Source organism: Thunnus maccoyii, chromosome 14, assembly GCF_910596095.1.
Source record: "Thunnus maccoyii chromosome 14, fThuMac1.1, whole genome shotgun sequence".
Lineage (NCBI taxonomy): Eukaryota > Metazoa > Chordata > Actinopteri > Scombriformes > Scombridae > Thunnus > Thunnus maccoyii.
In genome coordinates, this window is record NC_056546.1 from 29513928 (window position 1) to 29536745 (window position 22818).

The following is a 22818-nucleotide window of genomic DNA, read 5'->3' on the forward strand; positions in this document are numbered from 1 at the left end:
CGTCCAAAGTAACTGTGAAATTCCCTCTGGAAATAGACATTGGTGTTGAGCTTTGAGCTGCACAAATGAAATCCCATGCATCTCCATTGTGTTTTGTGTTGGTCAAACTTTGAGAGGTGTATCTTGCAAAACCTTGGCACAAAAACAGAACAATTTGAATAAACAGAGGGGAATGGAGCACACTGATTAATTTTCAGCCTTTAATTGTGAAACCTGTTTGCACAATTAAAGGCTACAAATTAATCAGTGTGCTCCATTCCCCTCTGTTTTTTGAAGTCTGTTGTCCTCAAACCGAGAAGCACCTGATTCAGCTGCTTTTTGTTGGAAGATACGTGGAGAACCCTGTTTCTACAGAACAATTTGCTTTCCTCAATGTCCGCATGGAAAATGCTTTTCAACACTAGTAATCAACACTTTAATATTTCCATTTCTCATCATTTGTGCCAATAAAAGTTGAATAATTCTCTGTGCCTTTGTCCTGCAAAAATCAGGATGAAGGACAAAGTGTGCCGAGTTTCTGACTTTGGTAGTAATGAAGGACCAGTGTCATGCTCATTCTGTTGAGTAATGAAAATCCTTAATCAGAGGAAGCAAAGGGATTATATGCAACTAGAAGCAAAGATAGAGGCTAAGCTAAAGTCATCTTCACCATAGTCTGTTTTCTAATTGTAGTTATGCCAAGATATCATAATGAATCTGTCATTTCCATTTGTAGTTCTGTCCAGCAGGACTTTTTGTTCCTGTCAAACATGCGTCAGAATAAAACTTGAACTACATTAAGATAAATGCACATCTGTAAACATGGGAAAAGAAATGTACCTTAGTGTTAAACAAATAGTTTACAGAATTAATACTAAATAGGGGGGTAGCTGCACTGTATTCATTTATCTATTTTTTCTCTCTTTTCCATTTCACTGGGACATGCCACCATTTGTGTCTGATGGTATGACATTCCTCTGGGAGTACTAGCATTTGCACTGGTGCAGTTTGGCGGCTCAGAAAGCCCATGGCGAACAGCTGTAGCCAGTGGTGGTCCGTCTGAGAGGTGAACTCATCCTAAACAGGCGGCGAGGGGGACGGGGGCTGAGGTGGTGGGTGGGTGGGGGTCTCTCTCTTCATCTGCTGTCTCTGTCTCTGTTTTTTCTGTCTTTGATTGACAGCGTCTGAAGACTAAACAGAGTCTCTGGGGCAGCTTGTGAACAGATTGTGGGTGGGCCACTCTCACTGACAAACAATAGCAAGCGCTTGCTCTCTCTTTTATTCACTCACTCTCTTTTATGTGCACATACTTTGTAGAATTTATCTTTCTTGAGTCGAATCATACCTCATCATACAGCTGGTGTAGTATTTTGTTTCAATTATCCCTACGCATTCCCAAAAGGTCAGTCGCGGTGTGGTGAAGAAGGCTCGTTGACCTCCAGGCTCAGACAACAGGCAGAGGCTTCCACACAATAGTTTGGAGAGGGCCAATAAAAGTGGCGCCTAGCACTTCAATTACTTCGCAGCTTGCAATGTGCAGTATTCAACACAGCATGTGTTGGCAGTGGGGTTATTTTTGAAATGGGAAAACTATGCCTCTGTGTAAATCAGATCCCATTCCCATGGATTTGAGAATGAGATGACATGTTTTCAGGGAGGTACAGGTAAGGTCAGTGGTGTAATGTTAATTTTGTCTTAAGCATGCTGCTCTTACTTTTACACTTGTGATGATTTGGCAGCCTGTGTGTCAGCTATTGTTACCAACGGCTGCTCCAAGAGCTGCTGTCTGATAGTGACTGTGTGTGTGTATATGTGAGTGTCCCTGATATGAGCATGACAAAAAGAGGCCTGATCCTCAGAAGCCTCCTGCTCTCTCTGGCTCTCTCTGTCGGTGTTTATTTCTCTGTCTCTGTGTTCCTGCAGAGAAGCTCCTGTTTCCCCTCTTCCTTACCTGCAAGCAGAACAAACCCTGCCAAGTTGAGGCAGGAAACCGAGCCTTGAGGCCGTCAGTCATCGCCTGGTGGTTGTGTTTATTTACAGGAGGCTCTTGGCTCTAATCCCTGTTTTCCTAACGCTGCAACTAAAGCATATTAAGTGACACATAATGATTGCGTTTCCACCCGAGGCCCTTTTAATTGTTGGTTGGTTGGTTGCTCGGTTAACGAAGCATTGAATGCTTGAGACTTGGGTGTCTGAGCTAAGCTCCCGTGTTGAGATGCATTGACTGACATATTGATGGTGGAGATTGGAAATGACTGGAAATGATTTTCTCCCCAGAGGCATGTGAGGTATTTCAATACAGTTTCTGCTAATAAACAAAAGTTTTTATTCCACTGCTGACTTCATTGTTTCTGTCTCCAAACAGCAATTCAAGAAGAATCTGAAGGGAGTGAATGGAAACAAAGACTTTGACCAGGACATGTTGGAGGACATCTATAATGCTATCAAGTAGGCTGCCATCACGCTGTAGCACTCACCTGGGTTTCATTAGCCACTGACCAATTCAGAATACAGGCATCTTTGATTAAGATGGAAAATACAGATAGAACATAAGCATCTATTTCTATATAAAAATCTGTATCTATATTTTTGGTATTTGTTTTACAATACATTCTGCCTAAAAGAAGTTTCATTCTCCTCAATGGTCCATCTCCACTCCTAACGGCCTCAGTCATGCTTCAAATAAACTAGTTTGTATGAGGTGTTGTCTGACCATGTATACAAAAGTGTTTCTACCTGTTCCAAATGGTCACAGTAGAAGGTGGGCTGAAAAGCCTGCTGTCATAGCCTTCACCTGGCTGCATCCCACTGCCTCCCCCATCAAGATATTTGTGTCTTTTGCATGTCTTAGTAGTCTTGACACCATGAATTATACACATTGGGGTAACAGCAAACATTTTTTGACAGTCTCTCCTTGAAAGCATTAAGAGAATGAAAAAAGACAGGAATAAGAAGGGAACACTAGTCAGCATCAATAGCTTTCCCAGCTAGCTGACTGGTTAACTGTTAGTTAGCAAGTGTGTGGATTTACTTAGCCCCTGCAATTGAATTTTAAATGGTGATGTGAGCAGGTCTTAGATCTAAACACTTAGTTTGAAGCATACTGAGGCCTTAAGAGTAGGGCTGGTATTCAAACCTCAGTACTTTTTAGGTACAGACCAAAATATGTCCATAGCAATGAATAGCTGGTCAGATTTGTTACATTTTTACCTATGCCTTGATTAGATAGTTCCTGATTCTGTTTGGCAAGTTATTGTAGGGCTGTTTGTGTTTAGACAGTATTTAATGTTTTTGAATTTGGCTTATTTTGTTAATTGAGAGAAAAAAATGTGTAAAAATGTTTATATTTCTAAAATTCAGGAATTGAAAAAAGTATTATTTTGATATCAGTACTGAAACTGAGGCATCACATCAGCACAAATAAAAACAAAAACAAAAGAATACCCATCTCTTCCTAAAAATGCATTCTTAAGATGACATGAGTGAGCATAGATGTTTGTCTTCTGTAGGAATGAGGAGATTGTGATGCCTGATGAGCAGACAGGTTTAGTGAAGGAGAACTACGTATGGAGTGTGCTGCTACACCGCGGCGCTACACCTGAGGGGGTTTTCCTCAACCTGCCACCCGGCAGCTACGACCATGATTTGTTCACTATGACCTGGGGTCCCACCATCGCTGCCCTCTCCTACGTCTTCGATAAGAGCCTGGACGACAACATCATCCAGAAGGCCATCACTGGCTTCAGGTACATATGCTCAAGCAGCTTAAGTGTGTGGAACAGACATATGATTTGAAAGGATTTAATGATACAGCCCCACGGCATGAAACATTATTCATATATCGCCTACAAGCTGTCGATCCAGATCTAGATCTGAACCAGTGACTCCACATTATTTAGCCAGCTGCTGAGATTTCAGGCTCTCAAATGTCTTTCCAACCTTTAATATTCTAGATTTGTATCTAGTTGTTTTTGTCATTGACAGGCCACTGAAGCTCAAAGGCCTCTCCAGCACAGAATTTTTGCCTAGCTTGTTGTGGTGCAGAAAGGCTCGATGACCATTTGCTCAGGACAAGCATCATTTCAATTGCTGTACACTATTTGATTGATGAGTGACCAAATCATCGACAAAACCTTCATTGAACCTAATTAGACACCTGGTGAACATATTGTACCATTCCATGGGCTGATGTTGATCTTTGCTTTTAATTTTCAAACTGTTAAACCACTGTCAGAGTTCTACTGAAAGATCCAACGAAATCGAAATCATGATTCATTTTAGATCTACAGTGGCTGGTTCAGGATTCATAGGGGGTAAAGTTGCATCATAATTTAAACCGCTCTCTTTAGTTCGCTGAATGGTCTAAGAACCAAGCTTCTGAGATAAAAATAGACGGTCAACTTTTGATTGTGTAGACCAGACCTTTTCATTTCTGACTTAAACTCTGAAATCCAGATATACTAATACGTGTTTACGTCTCTGCAGGAAATGTGCAATGATAGCAGCTCACTATGGCTTCAGTGATGTTTTCGACAATTTGATCATCTCCCTGTGCAAGTTCACCACTCTGAGCAGTGAGGTAAGAAAGCAAAGTTCATAGCATCGTACTGTTTTAATATGATCTGTTTTCAAAGTTGTACCTGATATGCCATTAAAAGGCAAAATTTGTCAGCAATGACATATCAGAATTTGTTCAATTAAAGACAATTTTCTAAATTATTTTTGAGTTAATGTGTCATAATCACACTGTATGAAATAAAAAAGAATGTTGCTTGTAATCAAGAAAATGTGATTATTTTTTTATTCAGTAGGCCATTTCTTTATTGCTGGTGCAATTGAGAAGGCAGTATAAGAAGCCGGATGCCGCTGTTGATATACTAGTGTACAGTGTATGACACATGCAGCACTATCATGACAGTAAAGCCTTTTTCATGAGAGACACGAAACACCTACTGTGAATGAATGAAAATAATGAAGTTGTGAATGTAAACAAAATTCATTTCTAAAACTAAACAGTTTAAATCGCATTAGTAAAGATGTGTAAATAAAGTAACTGTCTGTTGACTGAGTGTTGGTGTGCCCTCTCCCCCTGCAGTCTGTAGAAAACCTTCCTACAGTGTTTGGCAGCAACAGTAAGGCGCAGACAGCAGCCAAGACAGTGTTTGACCTCGCCCATCGGCACGGCAACATCCTGAGGGAGGGCTGGAAGAACATCATGGACTCCATGCTGCAGCTGTTCAGGGCCGAACTCCTGCCCAAAGCCATGGTCGAGGTCAGGACTCCAATTCTACACTCTGAAGCTTTTCCACTCTGTCAGTGATTGGACAATGTCTGCTTGATGATAACACTGCAGATACAGTCCTTTCTGTTTGAAGTTATCGTATTCTGTATGTACTGCTGCCACCTACTGTTCAGTCCTCATACACTGTGCTTGTCGCCTCAGGTGGAGGATTTCGTGGAGCCAAATGGGAAAATTTCTCTTCAAAGAGAGGAAACACCTTCAAATCGGTATGCACAAATCTCTCCTGATAATGTAGAAACATACAGGAAAATCATGTCATATATATTTTTTCTAAATATAGCTACAGCCATTGTTTGTTGCGCCATCACTTCAGCTTTCTAATTTCTTCATTTAGTACTCGTTAATTCCTAGAATTACAAAAGCTTTCTATAAGAAACCCTCTTTCTATAACAAGGAGAAAATTTTTTTAATGAAACAACCCTGATCAAGAGGATCAGACATCATGAAGTTAGGAGCCAAAAGAAAATCTTTTCTCCTCTGTTGCATGTCAGTGGTGAGTCAGCAGTGTTGAGTTTTGTCAACTGGCTGACCCTGAGTGGAGCTGAGCAGTCAGGACTCAGAGGACCGTCCATGGAAAACCAGGAGGCCAAACAGGCCGCCATCCTCTGTATAAAGGTACTGAACACTCAGATGCCTGAATCACAATGAATGATGTCTTATTGAGTTTTTTTAATACTCTGTACTGTGCATCACGCCCTTAGATGATGTGAATTTAGAGCTGCAACTAATAATTATTTTCTTTATTCATTATTATGCTGATTATTTTCTAGAATAGTCTATAAAATGTCAGAAAATAGTGAAAATGTATGTTTTCATTTCAATGTGATGTCTTAAATGTGTTGTTTTGTCTGATTAACAGTCCAAACTCCAACATTGTTTCATCCATTTATTTATCTCATTCATTTATTATTTTTCATTTATTTGATTTACAATCATGCATGAGTCTAGTAAAAAAAAACATATGTAAAAGCCTCAAATCCTCTCATTTGAGAGGCTACAGTCAACTAATTTTTGGCATTTTTGCTTAAAAAAGACCCAAACTATTATTTATTAACAAAATAGTTATATAGCCAATTAATTTTCTCTCAAATGACTACTCATTGCGGCTCTACTTATATTTTTTGTGTTTCTTTTAAATTGTATTTGTATTATTGTATTGTATTAAATGTACATTCATGTGTTGTTGTAAAGGCAACATTATTTGTACAGTTTCATCAGCTGTGTCAAAACTGAACTGGCTTTACTTGTTTCATTATTTTGATGTTAACATTGCTCCTAAAGGTGTTAGAAGTTTTTAAATGTGGCTTTTTAATATCTGCAGTAGTACTTTTTATACTGTATGTCAAGCAGATCTGTATAAAAAGTGACATAACTGAATTTTTTATTACTCTCTGTGTAGCAATGTGACCCAGAGAAGCTGATCACAGAGAGTAAATTTCTACAACTGGAGTCTCTACAGGAACTAATGAAGGTAACTGTTATTATTTCTTTGTTGTTCACAAATACTGATCATATTAGGTATTGATTTTATAGGTGTTGACGTTGTGCTGTTATAGTTAGACTGAAAGGGTAAAGCAAGCTACGACATTACTGCTAGAGTTATTAGTATCATTTTTCTTGCTCAAGGGGCTCACAGGCTTGTTAATATATAATACGTGTATCCAATAAATGACACTTCCATCATGGTTGAGTCATAAAAGCCACAAACTAAATGAACTTGATTATCCTCTTCAGGCTCTGATATCAGTCACCCCTGATGAAGAGACTTATGATGAAGAGGACGCTGCCTTCTGCTTGGAGATGTTGCTGCGTATTGTTCTGGAGAACAGGTAATACAGTCACAACACAGAAACTTGTCCCTCATCTTGGTCATTTTTAGCATTCTAAACATCTTCTCTATGTTTCTGTGTGCAGAGATCGCGTGTCATGTGTGTGGCAGACGGTGCGTGATCACCTCTGCCACCTTTGCGTCCACGCTAACGAGAGTTGCTTCCTGGTGGAGAGGGCCGTGGTGGGACTCCTTCGACTCGCCATCCGTCTGCTGCGACGAGAAGACATCAGTTCCCAGGTACGCTAGACACACTCTTCTACTTCTGTAAGTATCAGACATGCTGCCCATGTAGAACCGGAGGGTGGCTTTAAAAATAAAAGCATCCTCCTTTACCATCAATTTCATCCATATGCTCAGGATGTTCCTACGTATAGTTATTCTAAAATGTGGCCAAATACACTGCTTTTTTTTTTGCTTTTTTTGTGCTAAAAACAAGTAATTCACAACACAAACACAAAAATAAGAGTGAATGATACAAACAAGACACAGTCAAAGCATTGAGGGTGCTCTGCTTTTGGGTCACTAATCTAATCCTACAACATTCAGTCATTTAGGTCAGGGGAACACAGACATCAGAGAGAAGGATGTACTTATTGCGTAGCACTGCATTTCGCAGGTGTCCATGTTCTGGGTCTGCGTTTGTCCATGTTTTGTTCAACAGTTGGATCCAATTGGATCAGCAATATTATAAAAACTCCTACATTGTGTCTAAACAAAGACTGTATGATGTGCACTGATAAGGCCTGACCTGACCTCATATTAAAAGAGTGGCCTACATTTAAACCCCATGATCTAATGCTCAAAAACATTGGTTTTGTTTGTTTACATGTAAACATATGGAGAGAAATTTACATTACAAATGTACAAGTCAAGACACTTGATATGTAATATATGTTTGTTAATTGAAATACAACAAAAACCTAATTAGTGTTTTTTTTTTTAACATATAGTACACTGTACATCTCAGATAGATTTTTTAAAACACTTTTTCACTCTGTAATGAGTGTGACCATGGATGTGTGCAGTGAAATAGAGAAAAAATAAAAGACTTAAAAGGAAAGATGAATAAACAATTTTGAATCTGATAGATTATAAGGCAAAGTCCTGCTGGAGTTGTTATATTTGATTAGAGAAGGTGGTTTTCAGCACAGTTGATGTTGATATCACATAGTTATTCTGCACCATTTCATAAAATATAAACAATCCTGGAAGCGAAACCACTTTAGGTCAAGCACTGCGGCTTTGTTTCCCTACCAGCCAATCCTTAAAGCTCCACTAAGTAATACTTTTATATTAACGATGGGAAAGTGTGTCAAAGCCAGCTGATACGGTATATTCTCCTGGACACGTCACTATAACTGCAGGCTGCTATTCTTACTTTAATATCGACTTAAATGATGGAAGAATTGAAGACTTGATTTAATTAATGAATTAATTACAAGTTCAAGATTAGAGTACTTCTCACCCATGATTTTCTTTCCCTGCTCACCCACAGGTGCTCCTCTCGCTACGTCGCCTGCTGATGATGAAACCACAAGTCTTGTCCCGGGTCAGCAGGGACGTGGCCTACGGCCTTCATGAGCTGCTGAAGACTAACGCAGCCAACATCCACTGCACAGATGACTGGTACACACTCTTCTCCCTGCTGGAGTGCATCGGAGCCGGAGTCAAACCTCCCGCTTCTTTCCAGCTCGCCTCCACCAGCAATGACATCGATACAGGTCCAATATTTCTCCAGCATCATCAGCATTGAGCCCTAGTTATACAAAATAATCTAAGCATGTTAACATTAGAATGAAATGAAAATAATAGTATATTGGTATGCTGTGTGTGTGTGTCCAGGTGCCCAGTCAGACAGTGAGCTTCCCTCCCACCATCCCAGTGAAGTGAGCTTAGACCGCGGCTATACATCTGACTCAGAGGTCTACACTGAACACAGCAAGACCAGGATCCCCCGCTCCACAACAGACGTGGATGTGGCGAGCAGCGGATGGCTCGTGGTCAGTGCACGCACACACACACACACAGACACACACACTTACAACCTCACATACAGTACACATTACCTGCATGATGAGCATTGAAACGTACTGTATATGTATGTGTCATGAAAGGGTGAGATAAGTTAAAAGAAATTGTATAAAGACTGGTTGTGTCTAATTTGCCATTTTAAAGAATGTAATATAAAAACTCACAGATCCAGCTATGATACATAATTGTATTTCTTGTAAAAAAACAATTCACAGGTTGGTAAAGATGACCTAGAGACGAGTAAGATCACTCCACTAAGCTCTAAAGCTCAGCTGAATCACCCACTGGTCAACCAGTACAGTCTGACGCTGGGTCAGGATCTGGGTCAGCACGACACGAAGTCTCTCATCAAATGTGTGGAAACACTCTCTTTCATCGTCCGTGATGCCGCCCACGTCACCCCGGACAACTTTGAGCTGTGTGTCAGAGCCATCCGAGTGTTTGTTGAGGCCAGCCTCAATGGAGGTGAGATACTTGAACCTGAATATTTTCCATTTCATAGGAACTTATTAAAAACTACATTTACAAAGTACTGTAGAGATTAAGCTATACATTCTGTTAGCTCTCTGTTGACTGGACAGTATTAATTCAACCTGTGAGTGTGGGTTTTTATTTGTTCTCCATTGATTTCACAATGCCCCTCACATAATTAATCAGATAATCAATTTCAGATTCAGATTTGAGAGTTAAGAGTACTTTGTAACATACTTTCCCTGTTATTCACTATGCTTCTATTCTTGAAATCAAACAAAATGATACTATATGATACTCATCTCTCAGACTCTTATCATTGCTATGGTTAAGGGGCCAGTGTACTCAGACGTCAGACGTGCTTGTCGGATGCTTTAATAGCTTCAGAAACCTCCTCCCCCCATATCTTTCTGAGGTTGGATTGGAGGGGCTGTGCAGGGCCATATGTGTAACTTTACTGACATTCATACCCACTTCATGCAGTGATTGGCCAGCTTTGTGGAGGTGAGAAAGGAGCCAGGGTTTGATCTTCTCTCTGTAACTCTCTTTTACATTTTGTTATTTTTTTATGTCACTTTTCACATGAACATATAAGTGCAACACTATGGATGTCTTCCACTTTTCACTCTACCTTTGAGTGTGGCAGTTTGGAGGAACTGTAGAAAAAAAAATTCCCACCGCTGTGGCTGTGTGCTTTATAAGCAGAGCAGCAGCCTGAAGCATCTTTTTACACTTTGTCCATTTTTTTTTTTGACCCTCTTTGGGACAAGACATTAGACTATTTTAACACAAGTATACCAATCAAATACTATAAAATGCAGTTCTTCTCTCTAGTATCCACCAAATGATTGTATTTTCCATACTTGCTTTTGTTTGCCATGGTTATTCCAGAGCAGGTAACTATTTGAGAAAGACCATCTATTTCAGGAATGAAATGTTGTTGTAGTCAGTTTTTGAAACTTATAGTTCAACCCACCTCTCACATGTCTCCCCATTAGCTGATTGGTTGATGACCATACAGTTATGAGGAGATGCATATAAACTGATCAAAAACAGGCTTTTCAAACACTATTTACTGATACCTACCAACTCACCAAGTGACACTTGGTTTGTTCTTGGGATGGTGGGATGGTGTGTTTGGACAGAAGATAGCTACTGTATCTTGTTCATAGAAGCTGTATACTCAAAACAAAATGCAGCTGAAGGTGTTGACACTGACACACAGGTTGTGCACAGTTCATGCAAGATTCTACATGCTGCTTATGGAGCTCATCACACTGTCAGTTACATCCAAGTGAGATAAGACAAACCATAGTCGTTAAATATCTATTTAACCTGACAGACTGTGTGATTGTTCTTTCTAATAGCTCCATCAGTTTTTCCCTTGTGCTTTGTATTTTGTCCTTCATGTTTCTGCCTCAGTGTTCTGCCCTACATTCTTCTCCCTCTTCCTCTTTCTGCCCTTTATCCTACTCATCACCTGCCCGTCAGCCCTTTTCCTCCCCCTTTTCCCATTCATCCCTCCTTGTGCTGTTTCTGATCTACAGTAAGACAGGGATTAAGGTTGAGAAATGGCAGTGGTGCACTTGTGCCTTGGCATAGCTGATGGCCTATTCATTTTCTCCTAGTGCTTGAGGCTTTGGATACACGCTGTCAACACAGCTTTACACAGACGAACAATAGCGATCGGTTGATCAAAGCGCTGGGCTGAGGCATGTCTCTAATCTGTATGAGATACTAATAGAAAGTGCAAAACCTGCTATTACTCTATTAAACCTTTGTGGTCTGACTTCATATTCTTTTGTTAAAGGTGGTTTCAAGATAAATGGAAAGTTTTGGAAAAGTCCCTTAGCTTGGCTGTTTTGTGCATCAGGACATCTTGGGTGTGATTGGTTCATGACAAGTGTTTTTTGGCATGTTAATGGACCATACCATTTAGCACAGATGTGGCTTCCGACTGCATGCCAGTAAAACAAGGTTTAGTAAACATGTTTGTCATTAACCATTAGTGAGTTCTTTCCACTGTGCTTCAGTCAGTCTAATAATGAAGTCTGATTTATAGTTTATATTTGCCTGCTGACCCCCAAACAAGTTTTTGAGATATTCCTGTAGGTTGATTGGATGTCTAGAGCTGCTCATGCTGCGAGGCAATCGCTATAATCAAACCTATAGCCTCTTTTATAAAGGGATAGTCAGTTCTGTGCTTACCAGCTCTGCACTTCCTCACACCCACACTGGGAACTTCTCAATATAACTACAGTTTACTGCTGTTTGTATTCTGACAGCTGAGTAGCACTATCCGGACTGGTTAGCAAACGCTTGCTTATTTACACATCCAGTAGACTCAAAGCAATATCAGCTGTACTAGTCAATATTTTTATGTGAACAAGGATTCAAATGACTATTTATAATGTGTCACTCACAGCGATGAACTCACAGAGAATTATCACCAACACTGCAGTTCCCCTCAGCTCTACAGCCTCATGCAATTCTTTGGTTTTACAGCCCACAACTTTTGGTTCACTCTCATAAAGGGCTTTTTTTTCAAATGTGTGTGATTTTTGGTGGCCAAAAAAATGAATGGAGCTTTAATTTGGAGTCAAAATTATTCCCCCAAACTGGTTATGTTTTCATTGTCAACCAATACCATCAAAACTCCATGTAAAATAACATACACACTCTTAAAACATGTTAAAGATTGTAACATTGTCATGATGTTACATGTCAGAATTGGAAGTTACACATCATTTGGGCTGTTGAACTATGTTAGCCATAGTGCCTCACAAATAAGAAGTGAAATTAAGGAGTTGGCTGACAGAGGTCAGTTTGACTGTGAGTAAGACCTACACACAGTAGTGGCAGTATTTAGGGCTGGAGGTGTTTCATCCACTCTGGAGCTGTTGACTTGAACGAACATAAATATCAAAATAGACTGTGATTAAAGCAAACAGACATTACATGAATGAGTGTCAGTCCAACCCACCTGAAGAGTGAAAGGAAAAAAAAAATCTAGACTCCCTCTGCCTGCTGTTGTAGATCTTAAGTAACAATTTTTTTCCTCAGGCTACCGCAACCACGACAAGAAGAAGAGCCACAAGTATGACTCCTCCAAGTCCCGGATGAGGAAAAAGGTGGGGGGAAGGGAGAAGGAGGGTGGAGGCGGCACAAGGCGAGGTGGCAGCCGGGCATCCAGCCAGCGTCCATCACGTTCCCACAGTGACGACGAGGAGGATGAGGGCGTCCCAGCCAGCTACCACACGGTGTCATTACAGGTTAGTCAGGACGTAAGTACAACAGCCCTCTTTACCCTTCTACCATATGTCGATTTGAGCCCAGCTGTCCCAAAAGCATCTTGTTCAACCAACTAAAGAAAGCTTTAGGCTAAGTTGAACAAGATGTTTTTAGGAAACTATAGCTTTGGCTCTAAAGGGGACATTTAGGACGGGTGTAACTAACTTTATATATGTTGTATTTGAGCAGAGCATTTACACCCCTCCTGACAGTCTCCTGTTTGTCTTGTCTCTGTTGTGGTGTGGTGTTGGGTTGGGTGGGAAGGTAAGGTTAAAAGCCTTACCACCGTAGTTACATTTTTGAGCGTGCACATCACTGCGGTTCAGTTTCAGAGCATATGCACGTAGCCGCAGTAGGTGTGGCATATCCAGAAGTATAAATGAAGCTCTGTGGTTGGACAGAGCTAGAATCAGGATGTGTTTATCTTAGCATAAAGACTGTAAGCAGGGGGAAACAGCTAGCCTGACTACACTTAACAACACCTCTCAAGCTCACTAATTAAAGGATAAGGCTGGCAATGTTCTATGATTTTCTTATCCTCAACAAATCTCATGTGCAGAGCCAAACCAACAATCAACTGATCTACTTACAAGTATTGTGTGTGTATCCAAAGTCTGATATACAGTATCTTATTCCTCTGTGTTGTCTGAAAACTATTAAAAACATGTCAGTGAGTCACATCGCTGCACTGGGTGACATGATCCTTCACCACAAAGCCAGTGGCTACTGTAGTTTGTTTAGGAACGGTTCCAAAGATTAATAACAGTGATCATGTTTTCAGTCTCAGGAAAGCATTTCCTTGTAAAGCAGTCGCCACTGAGCATGTGCGGGAATGAGGTTCCATTTCTAGAGCTTTAGGAAAACGTACATTGACCAGTATTATCTTTTAGTTTGTGTTGTGAGGGGGAATATACACATAAAGTAAGCTTTGCTGTTTTATATGTTATCTGGTTTAGAAAGAGGCTCTGTCAAGATGTCTTCATCTTGTTGAAAGTGAAACTTGTCCTCTCATCACTCTGTCAAATTGAAATCATTCTTGTGGAAGCTCTTCTGTGTGGTTAGCTAACATGGATTTAAACTCTTTTTTTAAAAATGTGATCAAGTTCTTGAAAGAGGGCTGTTTTCTAGCAATACACTTGTAACTGGAACTGTAAGAAGTATAAAGTTACAGGTTTGTCACCTGCATTATTTCATCTCTATAATATATGATGATTGTATCAAATTGTTCAAAGACAAATATAAACAGGATGTTAGTAAGTGATTCCATGCATGTTGCTGGTAGTAAATGATTAAATTTTACATATGTATTATTATATACATCTAGTATTCAATATGGCTTCACTTGTGTCTGTGACTGTGTCATCATCCCACACTGGACATTTAGTTTCATACTGTAGATATGAATTCATCCTGTTGTTGTTGTTGTTGTTGTTGTTGTTAACACTGGTGTTGGTGTGTGTGTGACGATGCAGCTGTTAGACCTGATGCACACACTGCACACCCGGGCTGCCAGCATCTACAGCTCCTGGGCAGAGGAACAGCGCCATCTGGAGGCTGCAGGCAGGAAGATCGAGGCAGACTCTCAGACTCTATGGACCAGCTGCTGGTGCCCACTGCTGCAAGGTTGGCTCTTATCACAATATACACCACGGAGGGTAGACAAACTAATGCAATCCGACACAACAGCTCTGCAATGAACTGCAGCTTTATGAAGCTTGAAATGTTAATGTGTCTCCATACAAACTTTTAAGGCTGTTCTTTAGGAGGGTGTTGTTCAGGAATTTATTTATCCCAGACTGAATGAAAAGTTTTAGGTAAGTTTGAGTCTCCACCATGATTCATGTCTGTTGTTCTGTATCGTTTCCCACTCAAGGCATCGCTTGGCTGTGCTGTGATGCCAGACGTCAGGTCCGTATGCAGGCCCTTACCTACCTCCAGAGGGCTCTGCTGGTCCATGATCTGCAGACACTGGACGCCACCGAGTGGGAGTCCTGCTTCAATAAGGTAATCCTCTATCTGTTTACAGATTAAGACAGAATAAGGTCAATAAGATATTCTCATGAAGTGGGATATCACAAACTAAAACATTTTGTCTCATGCATCTCTTTCTGACACACTGTTCACTTGTAGTTTCAGAACTGTGGGTTCACCAGCGGCCATTTTCTAACTAGATTTCAGCAGCTTGTTGATGTAGTGGGTGTGTATGTGTTTGCAGGTGCTTTTCCCCCTGCTGACTAAGCTGCTTGACAACATCAGCCCTGCAGATGTGGGCGGTATGGAGGAGACAAGAATGAGAGCCTGCACACTCCTGTCAAAGGTTCACAGCAACACACACTGCAGCACACATTAACAGCAGCCAGAAGATATGTCATATATATGATAGGAACTACTCACATGAGGAGATCATTTGGAAGTCTGACACAGGATTTGACTGTAGACACATGAAAGTCTTTACATTTTGTTGGACTGTAATATCTCAAAAACTATTTCAATGTGCATGTCAGTGTTTTTTTTAAGATAGCCCTAAAATGTCAACCTATCCTGTAACTGAGCTCCTTCCTCTGGTGTTAGTTCAGCAAGAAGTCAGATTTCCTCTGTGGACCTGTACTCAGTGCTGATGGCAGCAGCTGTTTCTGATCTGTGATTGTTTTCCATTTGTCCAGGTTTTCCTGCAGCACCTCTCACCTTTGTTGTCCCTGCCCACCTTTGCTGCCCTGTGGCTCACCATTCTGGATTTCATGGACAAGTATATGCATGCAGGATCCAGTGACTTACTGGTGAGGACAGATAGACACATTACTCACATACCTGTAATATGTTTGCAGCTAACTGATAAATCAGGCTTTTAAATAACCAAATGAGTTTTAAAGGGTTTTATGAGCCTGAACTTAAAATGTAAACGTGACCTAACTTGGAACAGAAAGGATTTTATTAGCTGATTTTTATTGACTGTGTGACCTCTGGGTTTGTAGTTGGAGGCGATCCCTGAGTCTCTGAAGAACATGCTGCTGGTGATGGACACCGCGGGGATCTTCCACAGTGCAGACTCCAGGACAGGATACTCTGACCTGTGGGAAATAACCTGGGAACGAATCGTCTGCTTCCTGCCTTACCTGAGAGAGGAGCTCTTCAAACAGACCGTCATAGCAGGTACACAGCAGACATGCATGTTTACGTTTAAACTGCAGCCTTGCACATTCCTCTAAGTGTTTGTGCACTTGGTGTACAGTAATGCCATGGCAACATGTGCGTATTACCGTCTATGCTCCATTGTAGTAAAAGGAAACGCTGCTTGACACCCGTGTTGCACATATATCTTTTCCGTTTTTAGATCCAGTACCTAGTCCTCCAGCAGAGCCTGTGCAGCCAACATCTCCAGCAGGCCGGCCTCCCTCTCCCCAGGCGTCACCACCACCTGCCCAGCCACCCTCCCCAGTCCCTGTTCCAGTAACCCCAGCAGAGTCACAGACCCCCAGCAGGCCAGCATCGCCCCAGGAGCCCCAACCAGCCAGTGCCAACGGTAACTCCTCCAAATGTCTCACATCGCTTTTACACAGTGTTCATGAAACTATCCATGTGTGAAATATCATCAAGATCCAAAGGCATGGTCAAATCATTTTGCAGCAAAAATAGAAGTAAATATTTTTTGGAAAGCACATTTCTATTTCAAAGATAGATAAGGTCCCAGTGTGTGCCCAACTTACTGTGTTAACAGTGTGTCTTTATGCTGCTATTGATACACTTCTGTCTGTAGTTTGTCTTAAAGTATTCTTATGATCAGTAGAGTATGGAAATTTATGTAATGTAAAAATCCACTTAATAGCTTTTTCTAGAGCTTACAGACACATCTCATGGCTTTCCTCTGCAGACTATGGAGTTGACAAGTCATATAATAAATACTCTAGCTAATCAAACTTCATACCCATCCCATTAGAAGGGAATGATACTGATAATACCAGAGCCTGTATTATTATTTAACCTCTGATAATTGCACAGAAAGAGGAATCAAATTATAGCATATTGGCAAATATGGAAATAAAGACAATATTACAATTGTGCAGGAAGGAAAGCTGCTGCTGGTAGAGAAGAAAACCAACACTGCCAGAAAACATGAGCTGAACATTTCTCTCAGCTTGAAGTGTGAAATATGATGAATATCTTTAATGATGAAGTTTACAAGTACTAAGAAAAGTATCCTATGTTAATGCTGACAAGTGAAATTGACTTATTGTATTAAAATGTCTGTTGTGTTGTGTATGTTTTCTAGGATCAGACCGATCGTCTCCGGTCCCCACGTCGATTCCCCCCATGCCAGTACCGTTAACAACATCTCCAGCCCAGGCTCCCTCTCCCCTGAGCCAGTCCCCCCTCATCTTGCAGCCCCTCGCCTCTCCTCTGCAGGTGGGGGTCCCGCCCATGTCCCTGCCAATCATCCTAAACCCCGCCCTCATCGAGGCCACATCTCCGGTACCACTGCTTCCTGGTCCCAGACCCACAAGCCCCTCTGACGAGGTCAAGTAACAGAACTGCAGCTCACATAAAACCTCCACTCAATACAACACCAACAGACCACCACCCATTTTAAAGGACCAGTGTATAATATTTAGGGGGATCTATTGGCAGAAATATTGGCAGAAATAGAATATAATATTCATAAGTATGTTTTCATTAGTGTATAATCCCATGAAAATAAGAAGTGTTGTGTTTACATTACCTTAGAATGAGCCCCTTATGTTTCTACAGTAGCCCAGAATGGACAACTTGAATACAGGGCGTTTTGCCTTTTTCATGAGTTTCGTGGCCACCGTAGGTTCTCCAACACGCTCTGCAACCTCACCACCACTAAATCCTACACACTGGTCCTTTAACAGCCGGACCCAACACCAACCAATTAGATGTGACACCTTAATCATTCCACATTTGAAGGGAAAATACACCTAAACATCTCACACTGTTAAAAAACAACCATGATGATGATGCACCTTGCATATGATATATGCCATTTCTTTAGCTATATTGTGGATTACTGGATAAATAGAGACAGTGTCATATCATGTCCACATATTTTGGAGCAGAAAATGGAACACTGAAGTTGTTGAAAATCATTCCAGGAAAAATATTACGAGTGGGTTTAACAAAAATTTTAATTACAACCAGATCACTGAGGTCCTGTCCTCTTTTTTGGGGGGGGGGGATTTGAGTTTTTTTCTTCTACTGCACACAGTGAGAATTTCACAGGCTGATCCAACATGTTGTAGATGCACTACATTTAAATTAGACTTTTTGTAGGTCAACATGTAAAAATATGATGAAGGTGTAAGGAAGGCTTTAAAGGATAAGTCTGGTGTATTCTGTAATATTATTATAATCAATAAATCTCATATAAAGAACCAAACCAACAATGTGATGTCTGTAACACTGAACCCCAAGTCCATCAGTTCTACTCAAAACATTGATCTTTTTAAAAAAAAAAAAAAATCACAAATACATAGTTTTATTTTTAAAAAACAGTCATTTCCTGTAAAATAATGTATTTGTTTGGGACTCTTTTCAGCTCTGGATGAATCCACTGAGTGTTTCTGACAGCAGGACGGTGTGTGTGTGTGATTGAGTCTAAATAGACTACAGTGTGTGTGTTCCTGGTCACCCTGTGTGTCTCACTGACATGTTTTTAATAGTTTTTGGACGGAGCTCTATGACACATAATGCTTATTAGTAGATCAATTCATTGTTAGTTTGGGTCTTTACAATGAGATATCACCAGACTGATCCTTGAACAGCATTTAGATACTGTGAGGAAATCAGATTTACAGAAGATAATATATTCATATATAATAGTTAACTGAATAAAGTAAATATGGAAAAATACAAATCATTTTTGTTTTTGGAGTCTAATTAAAGTTTTCCGGGTTGGGTAATTTGTTGGGGGGGGTTAGGACTCATGACCTGGATATCACAGGTTGTCTAACAGTGTTAGAATGTGAGGGTGGAATTACTCCTAAAATGGTCAATATCAGGTTCATGTATTCAAATGCATGAGTCTGATGTTGGAAATGATTCAAGCTGTTGTATAAAATAGTAAATATCCATAACTGGAGTTTAACGGAGCATCATCACTCCCATGTTTTCTCATGAATTTTCATTGGGAACATCTGCAGGATACACTTTTTTTCTTCCACATAACCCCCCCACCCCTCCCCACTGTTTTTAACTTGATAAGACCAGGCTGACCTCATCGCTTCACTCACACATCTCCTGTGCTTCTTATTAATCTAGAGATTTCAGGCAGGGACAGTAAAGAGCCACATGAGTAAGTTATTTGGATTTTAGGTACTGCATGTTGTTGATTAAATAGGATTTGCTTGGACTTTGGACTTCAGTTGTGTTATATGACACCACTGAGGGATCAGCGTCTCATTTCAAACTGTACAGATACAGACTTTATTTATATACCTGTGATTTTTTTTTTCTTTCTTTCATAGAGGCCAAATTCTATTCTGTTCTCCTGTAATGGCCAGAGACACAAGTGAAGCTGGCCTGTACTGTTCATTTCTATCTGTTTCTTTTAAATTCTACATGAGCTTTTTGACCCCCCACGACAACATAAAACAAGCTTTGATTTCGGGCACCTTATGAACTCCCCCTCCACTAAATGAAGAGGAAGAGGGATTGTGTGCACGTGTAGCCTTTCTCAGAGGGACTGAAGATGTCATGTCTACAATATTCCAAAATGTAGATAGTAGAGTCTGCGGTGAGCTCGCTGCACTGTACAGAGGAGAGGTAGACATCCAAATAGTGACTTCTATGGTTAAGTCTAACAGATCATTAAAAAAGTGCAGTATTGATGTCATTTTATCATGTTTCTCATGTGGTTTGTGTAGCTCGCTGTGTACAACATGGCACACATGGTTAGACCCCAGGGCCTGAGCAGCTCTTCATCATACCAGAAGTACATCTAAACTGAATACCTTAAATGTAACACTCAATTTCTAGCACTGAAATATTTCACTTCAAAAACCTAAATCTATCTTCATGTATGTTTATCTCCTCTTTTCAGCAGGTCATTACAGGTGCTGCAGTTATACAAACTTGATTTTAAAGATGCAGAAAACTTGATTTAGAATCATGTTTCTTCCATATCTGTGTGTTCTGTACAGTAGGTGTACATGTGATATACTGTGCAGAGCATTTGAAGTTACACGAAACATCAGATAACAACATAAAGAGTTTGTCATGGAGGTCCAGACCCCAGGATTATTAGGTTACACACACAAATACACACACACAGAGCTGTGTATTTTTCAGGGTTCACAAATTCAGGGAGAAAACTTAAGTATCTAATATTTAAAAGACTGTATTCAAGTTGCACAAATCCTGATTTAAAAATTCAAGTCAGCCAAAGTTCAGACTTGATCATCTGAACATCAGTATCCAAGAACGCTGCTGCTTTCTTGTTTTACAGGCAGAACATAAACTGATGGGATAGACCTGATTTTTTTTTTTTTTACTTGACTTGAATTTTTATATCAGAATTTATCTGAGCTGAATATGAGCAACTTGAATGTCATTTCATGAATACTGGACACTTGACTCTTCTATCAGAATTTGTAAACCCTACTACAACAACAACAAATCATAAATCAAGTTTGTGAAATTGCACCACTTTCATTACTCTCTAGAAATGTCAAAGATGTGAATTCAAAGCACATGAATTCAGACAGAAGTCAAATATTTCAGTACTATAAATGCAGTTTTATTTCAATCTTAATATAGCAGGTAAATCTCTCAATGACTGCAGATATTAAGTTGCTTCTGAAATTCAAAATATTATAGCCATTATTTTGCTTCCATACAAATCTGTTGTTGCATGCTGATTGTGCCTTGTGTACAACGACATGTACTCTGTTGAGATTCATTCGCCATTTTAATGCCAAATATGTCACCCAGACTGTGGTGTGGATGTGGACAGAAAGTTGATTCAGAGTGGCCCTGGGATTCTCTCAGTGATGTTTAATGTTATTTATTGAGTGCGGAGAGATGAGATGGACGTCTCCACTGCAGTACAGCTGACATGGATATAGTATGTGTGTGTCGGACAGGTAACACTACAGCCTTATAGAGCTACCAACATGAGACAGCCGGAAGATTCAGACATTTTGTAAGCTGTGTGTTCAGTTGTTGTACGGGACTCTTCCATATATCAGGAGCTGATTCTTGCTTGAACAGAAAATTACATGAATATAATGTGTATATATAAATGAAAGGTAATGTACTTTTTACAATGTAATAAATATAATGTAAAGAATGGTTTTGTGTCTTTTTTTTTTTTACCCCCATGAAATAAAGGCTGTATTCACTAAGGATCCTATGTTACCAGCAGGAGTCTTTCTAAACATCACTATGACTGGCCTTTGTCAGTCAGAGAATGTGAAATAAAATATTCATCAGTATACAGGGGCATGACAAGGAACTGTAATTCCACTTAACTGTATAAATCTTCATCCTCTGATGGTTCATATAGCACCAGTTCTACCTGATCATCCATCAAATCAGATTAATTCATTTATTTATTGCAGTTGGTGACTGTTTCATGTATACCACATGAACTGTCAAACAAATTGGGGTCTGGAGAGCACAGTTTTGGTTTATCAGTCACAGGGTGCAGAGTACCAGTGATGGTAATTTGTAAGTAAACTGACTAAATCCTTATTAACTCACCATTAGCAGAATATACTCTTAAAATGTCATTGGCTCGGGGTATCTCCTGCAGCTGCTGACTGATTTTAGAACTAAAATGCTTTGTGAATCAGTCTCAGACCAAAAGCCTTAGACTCTTAAAAGGGGACCTATGATGCTCATTTCCAGCTCTATATTATTATTCTGGGACTCCACTAGAGTAGCTTTGCATGATTCACAGTTCAAAAAACTCTTATTTATCTTATACTGGCCCTCTATGCAGCCCGTCAGTTTGGCCTCTGTATCTAACAGTCAGTCTTAGCTCCTGTCTCTTTAAGCCGATGACTCTATAAAGAAATACATCACGAGCCGATGTCAGCTTGTGCTTAAAGTAGAAAAAAAAATGTTGGCAACTGAGTGATCAGAGCAGTCTGAGTCAGTGCTTTTTGATCACAGGGATTACTTCTACATATGTTTACCTCATTATTTGACGCTTTGGCCACGTTTAATATGAACATCCAACATCACATTATATATGACATGAAAATAAGGAAAAGTATAATAGGTCCCCTTTAAGTTAGGAGTTATTTTTAAAGGACAAGTCTGGTGATATTCTATATTTTCCTTCGAGTCAACAAATCTCATGTTTGATATATCTTCTCCCTCTATACTGTAGAGTTCCATTGTTGTCCAAAAACTATTAAAAACACATCAGTGAGCCACACTGTTGCACTGGGTGACATGTTTCTTCATCATGAACACTGTAGTTTAGTTTAACTAAGTCACACACACACACACACACGCTCACACTGTCCTGCTGCCAGAAATACTCACTAGAGCACCAAATGTGGATTCATAAAAACTACAAGTGACCAGCTGTTTTAGAAAATTACAGAGCCTCCTGTATGATTTACATCTTCAGTAGAAACCAATGGGATTGGAGCTGAGTGCCGCAGACAGAGTAGGGAGTCAGGAAGTATAAGAGACGGACTAACACTGTTTGTTTGAGTCTGAACATGGGATTTGTTGACAGTAAGAAAAACATAGACTAACACATCCATTATCCTCTAAGAGTTTCTCCTCACTTGACCAGTCAGGTTGTCAGCTACTGTTATAGCCTCAGAATGTTCTGTAGTAGAAGTACAAGTGATTTATGCTATCTAACACTCTTTCTCCAATCAAGTCATTCCTCTAACAATATCCTCTTAAGTGAGACAAAAGAAAATGGTCTCTGGTG

General features: G+C 40.1%; 1 protein-coding gene across 2 annotated transcripts in view; it reads left to right on the top strand.

The window, feature by feature from the left end:
* Positions 1 to 17558, top strand: part of gbf1 (golgi brefeldin A resistant guanine nucleotide exchange factor 1) — a 91992-nt gene extending 74434 nt beyond the window's left edge. Inside the window, exons 21-40 of one of the 2 annotated variants that reach the window (XM_042432582.1) lie at positions 2345 to 2427; positions 3489 to 3725; positions 4465 to 4558; positions 5075 to 5251; positions 5423 to 5487; positions 5773 to 5896; positions 6681 to 6752; positions 7016 to 7110; positions 7196 to 7349; positions 8608 to 8833; positions 8955 to 9112; positions 9359 to 9608; positions 12678 to 12898; positions 14378 to 14528; positions 14779 to 14909; positions 15121 to 15222; positions 15569 to 15682; positions 15878 to 16055; positions 16237 to 16425; positions 17173 to 17558. In XM_042432582.1, coding sequence (XP_042288516.1) covers positions 2345 to 2427; positions 3489 to 3725; positions 4465 to 4558; positions 5075 to 5251; positions 5423 to 5487; positions 5773 to 5896; positions 6681 to 6752; positions 7016 to 7110; positions 7196 to 7349; positions 8608 to 8833; positions 8955 to 9112; positions 9359 to 9608; positions 12678 to 12898; positions 14378 to 14528; positions 14779 to 14909; positions 15121 to 15222; positions 15569 to 15682; positions 15878 to 16055; positions 16237 to 16425; positions 17173 to 17426 — 3075 coding nt within the window. In that variant the 3' untranslated portion in view covers positions 17427 to 17558. The remainder of the gene's footprint in view (positions 1 to 2344; positions 2428 to 3488; positions 3726 to 4464; positions 4559 to 5074; positions 5252 to 5422; positions 5488 to 5772; positions 5897 to 6680; positions 6753 to 7015; positions 7111 to 7195; positions 7350 to 8607; positions 8834 to 8954; positions 9113 to 9358; positions 9609 to 12677; positions 12899 to 14377; positions 14529 to 14778; positions 14910 to 15120; positions 15223 to 15568; positions 15683 to 15877; positions 16056 to 16236; positions 16426 to 17172) is intronic. The other variant, XM_042432583.1, reaches the window with a different exon arrangement.
* Positions 17559 to 22818: the final 5260 nt, after the last annotated feature.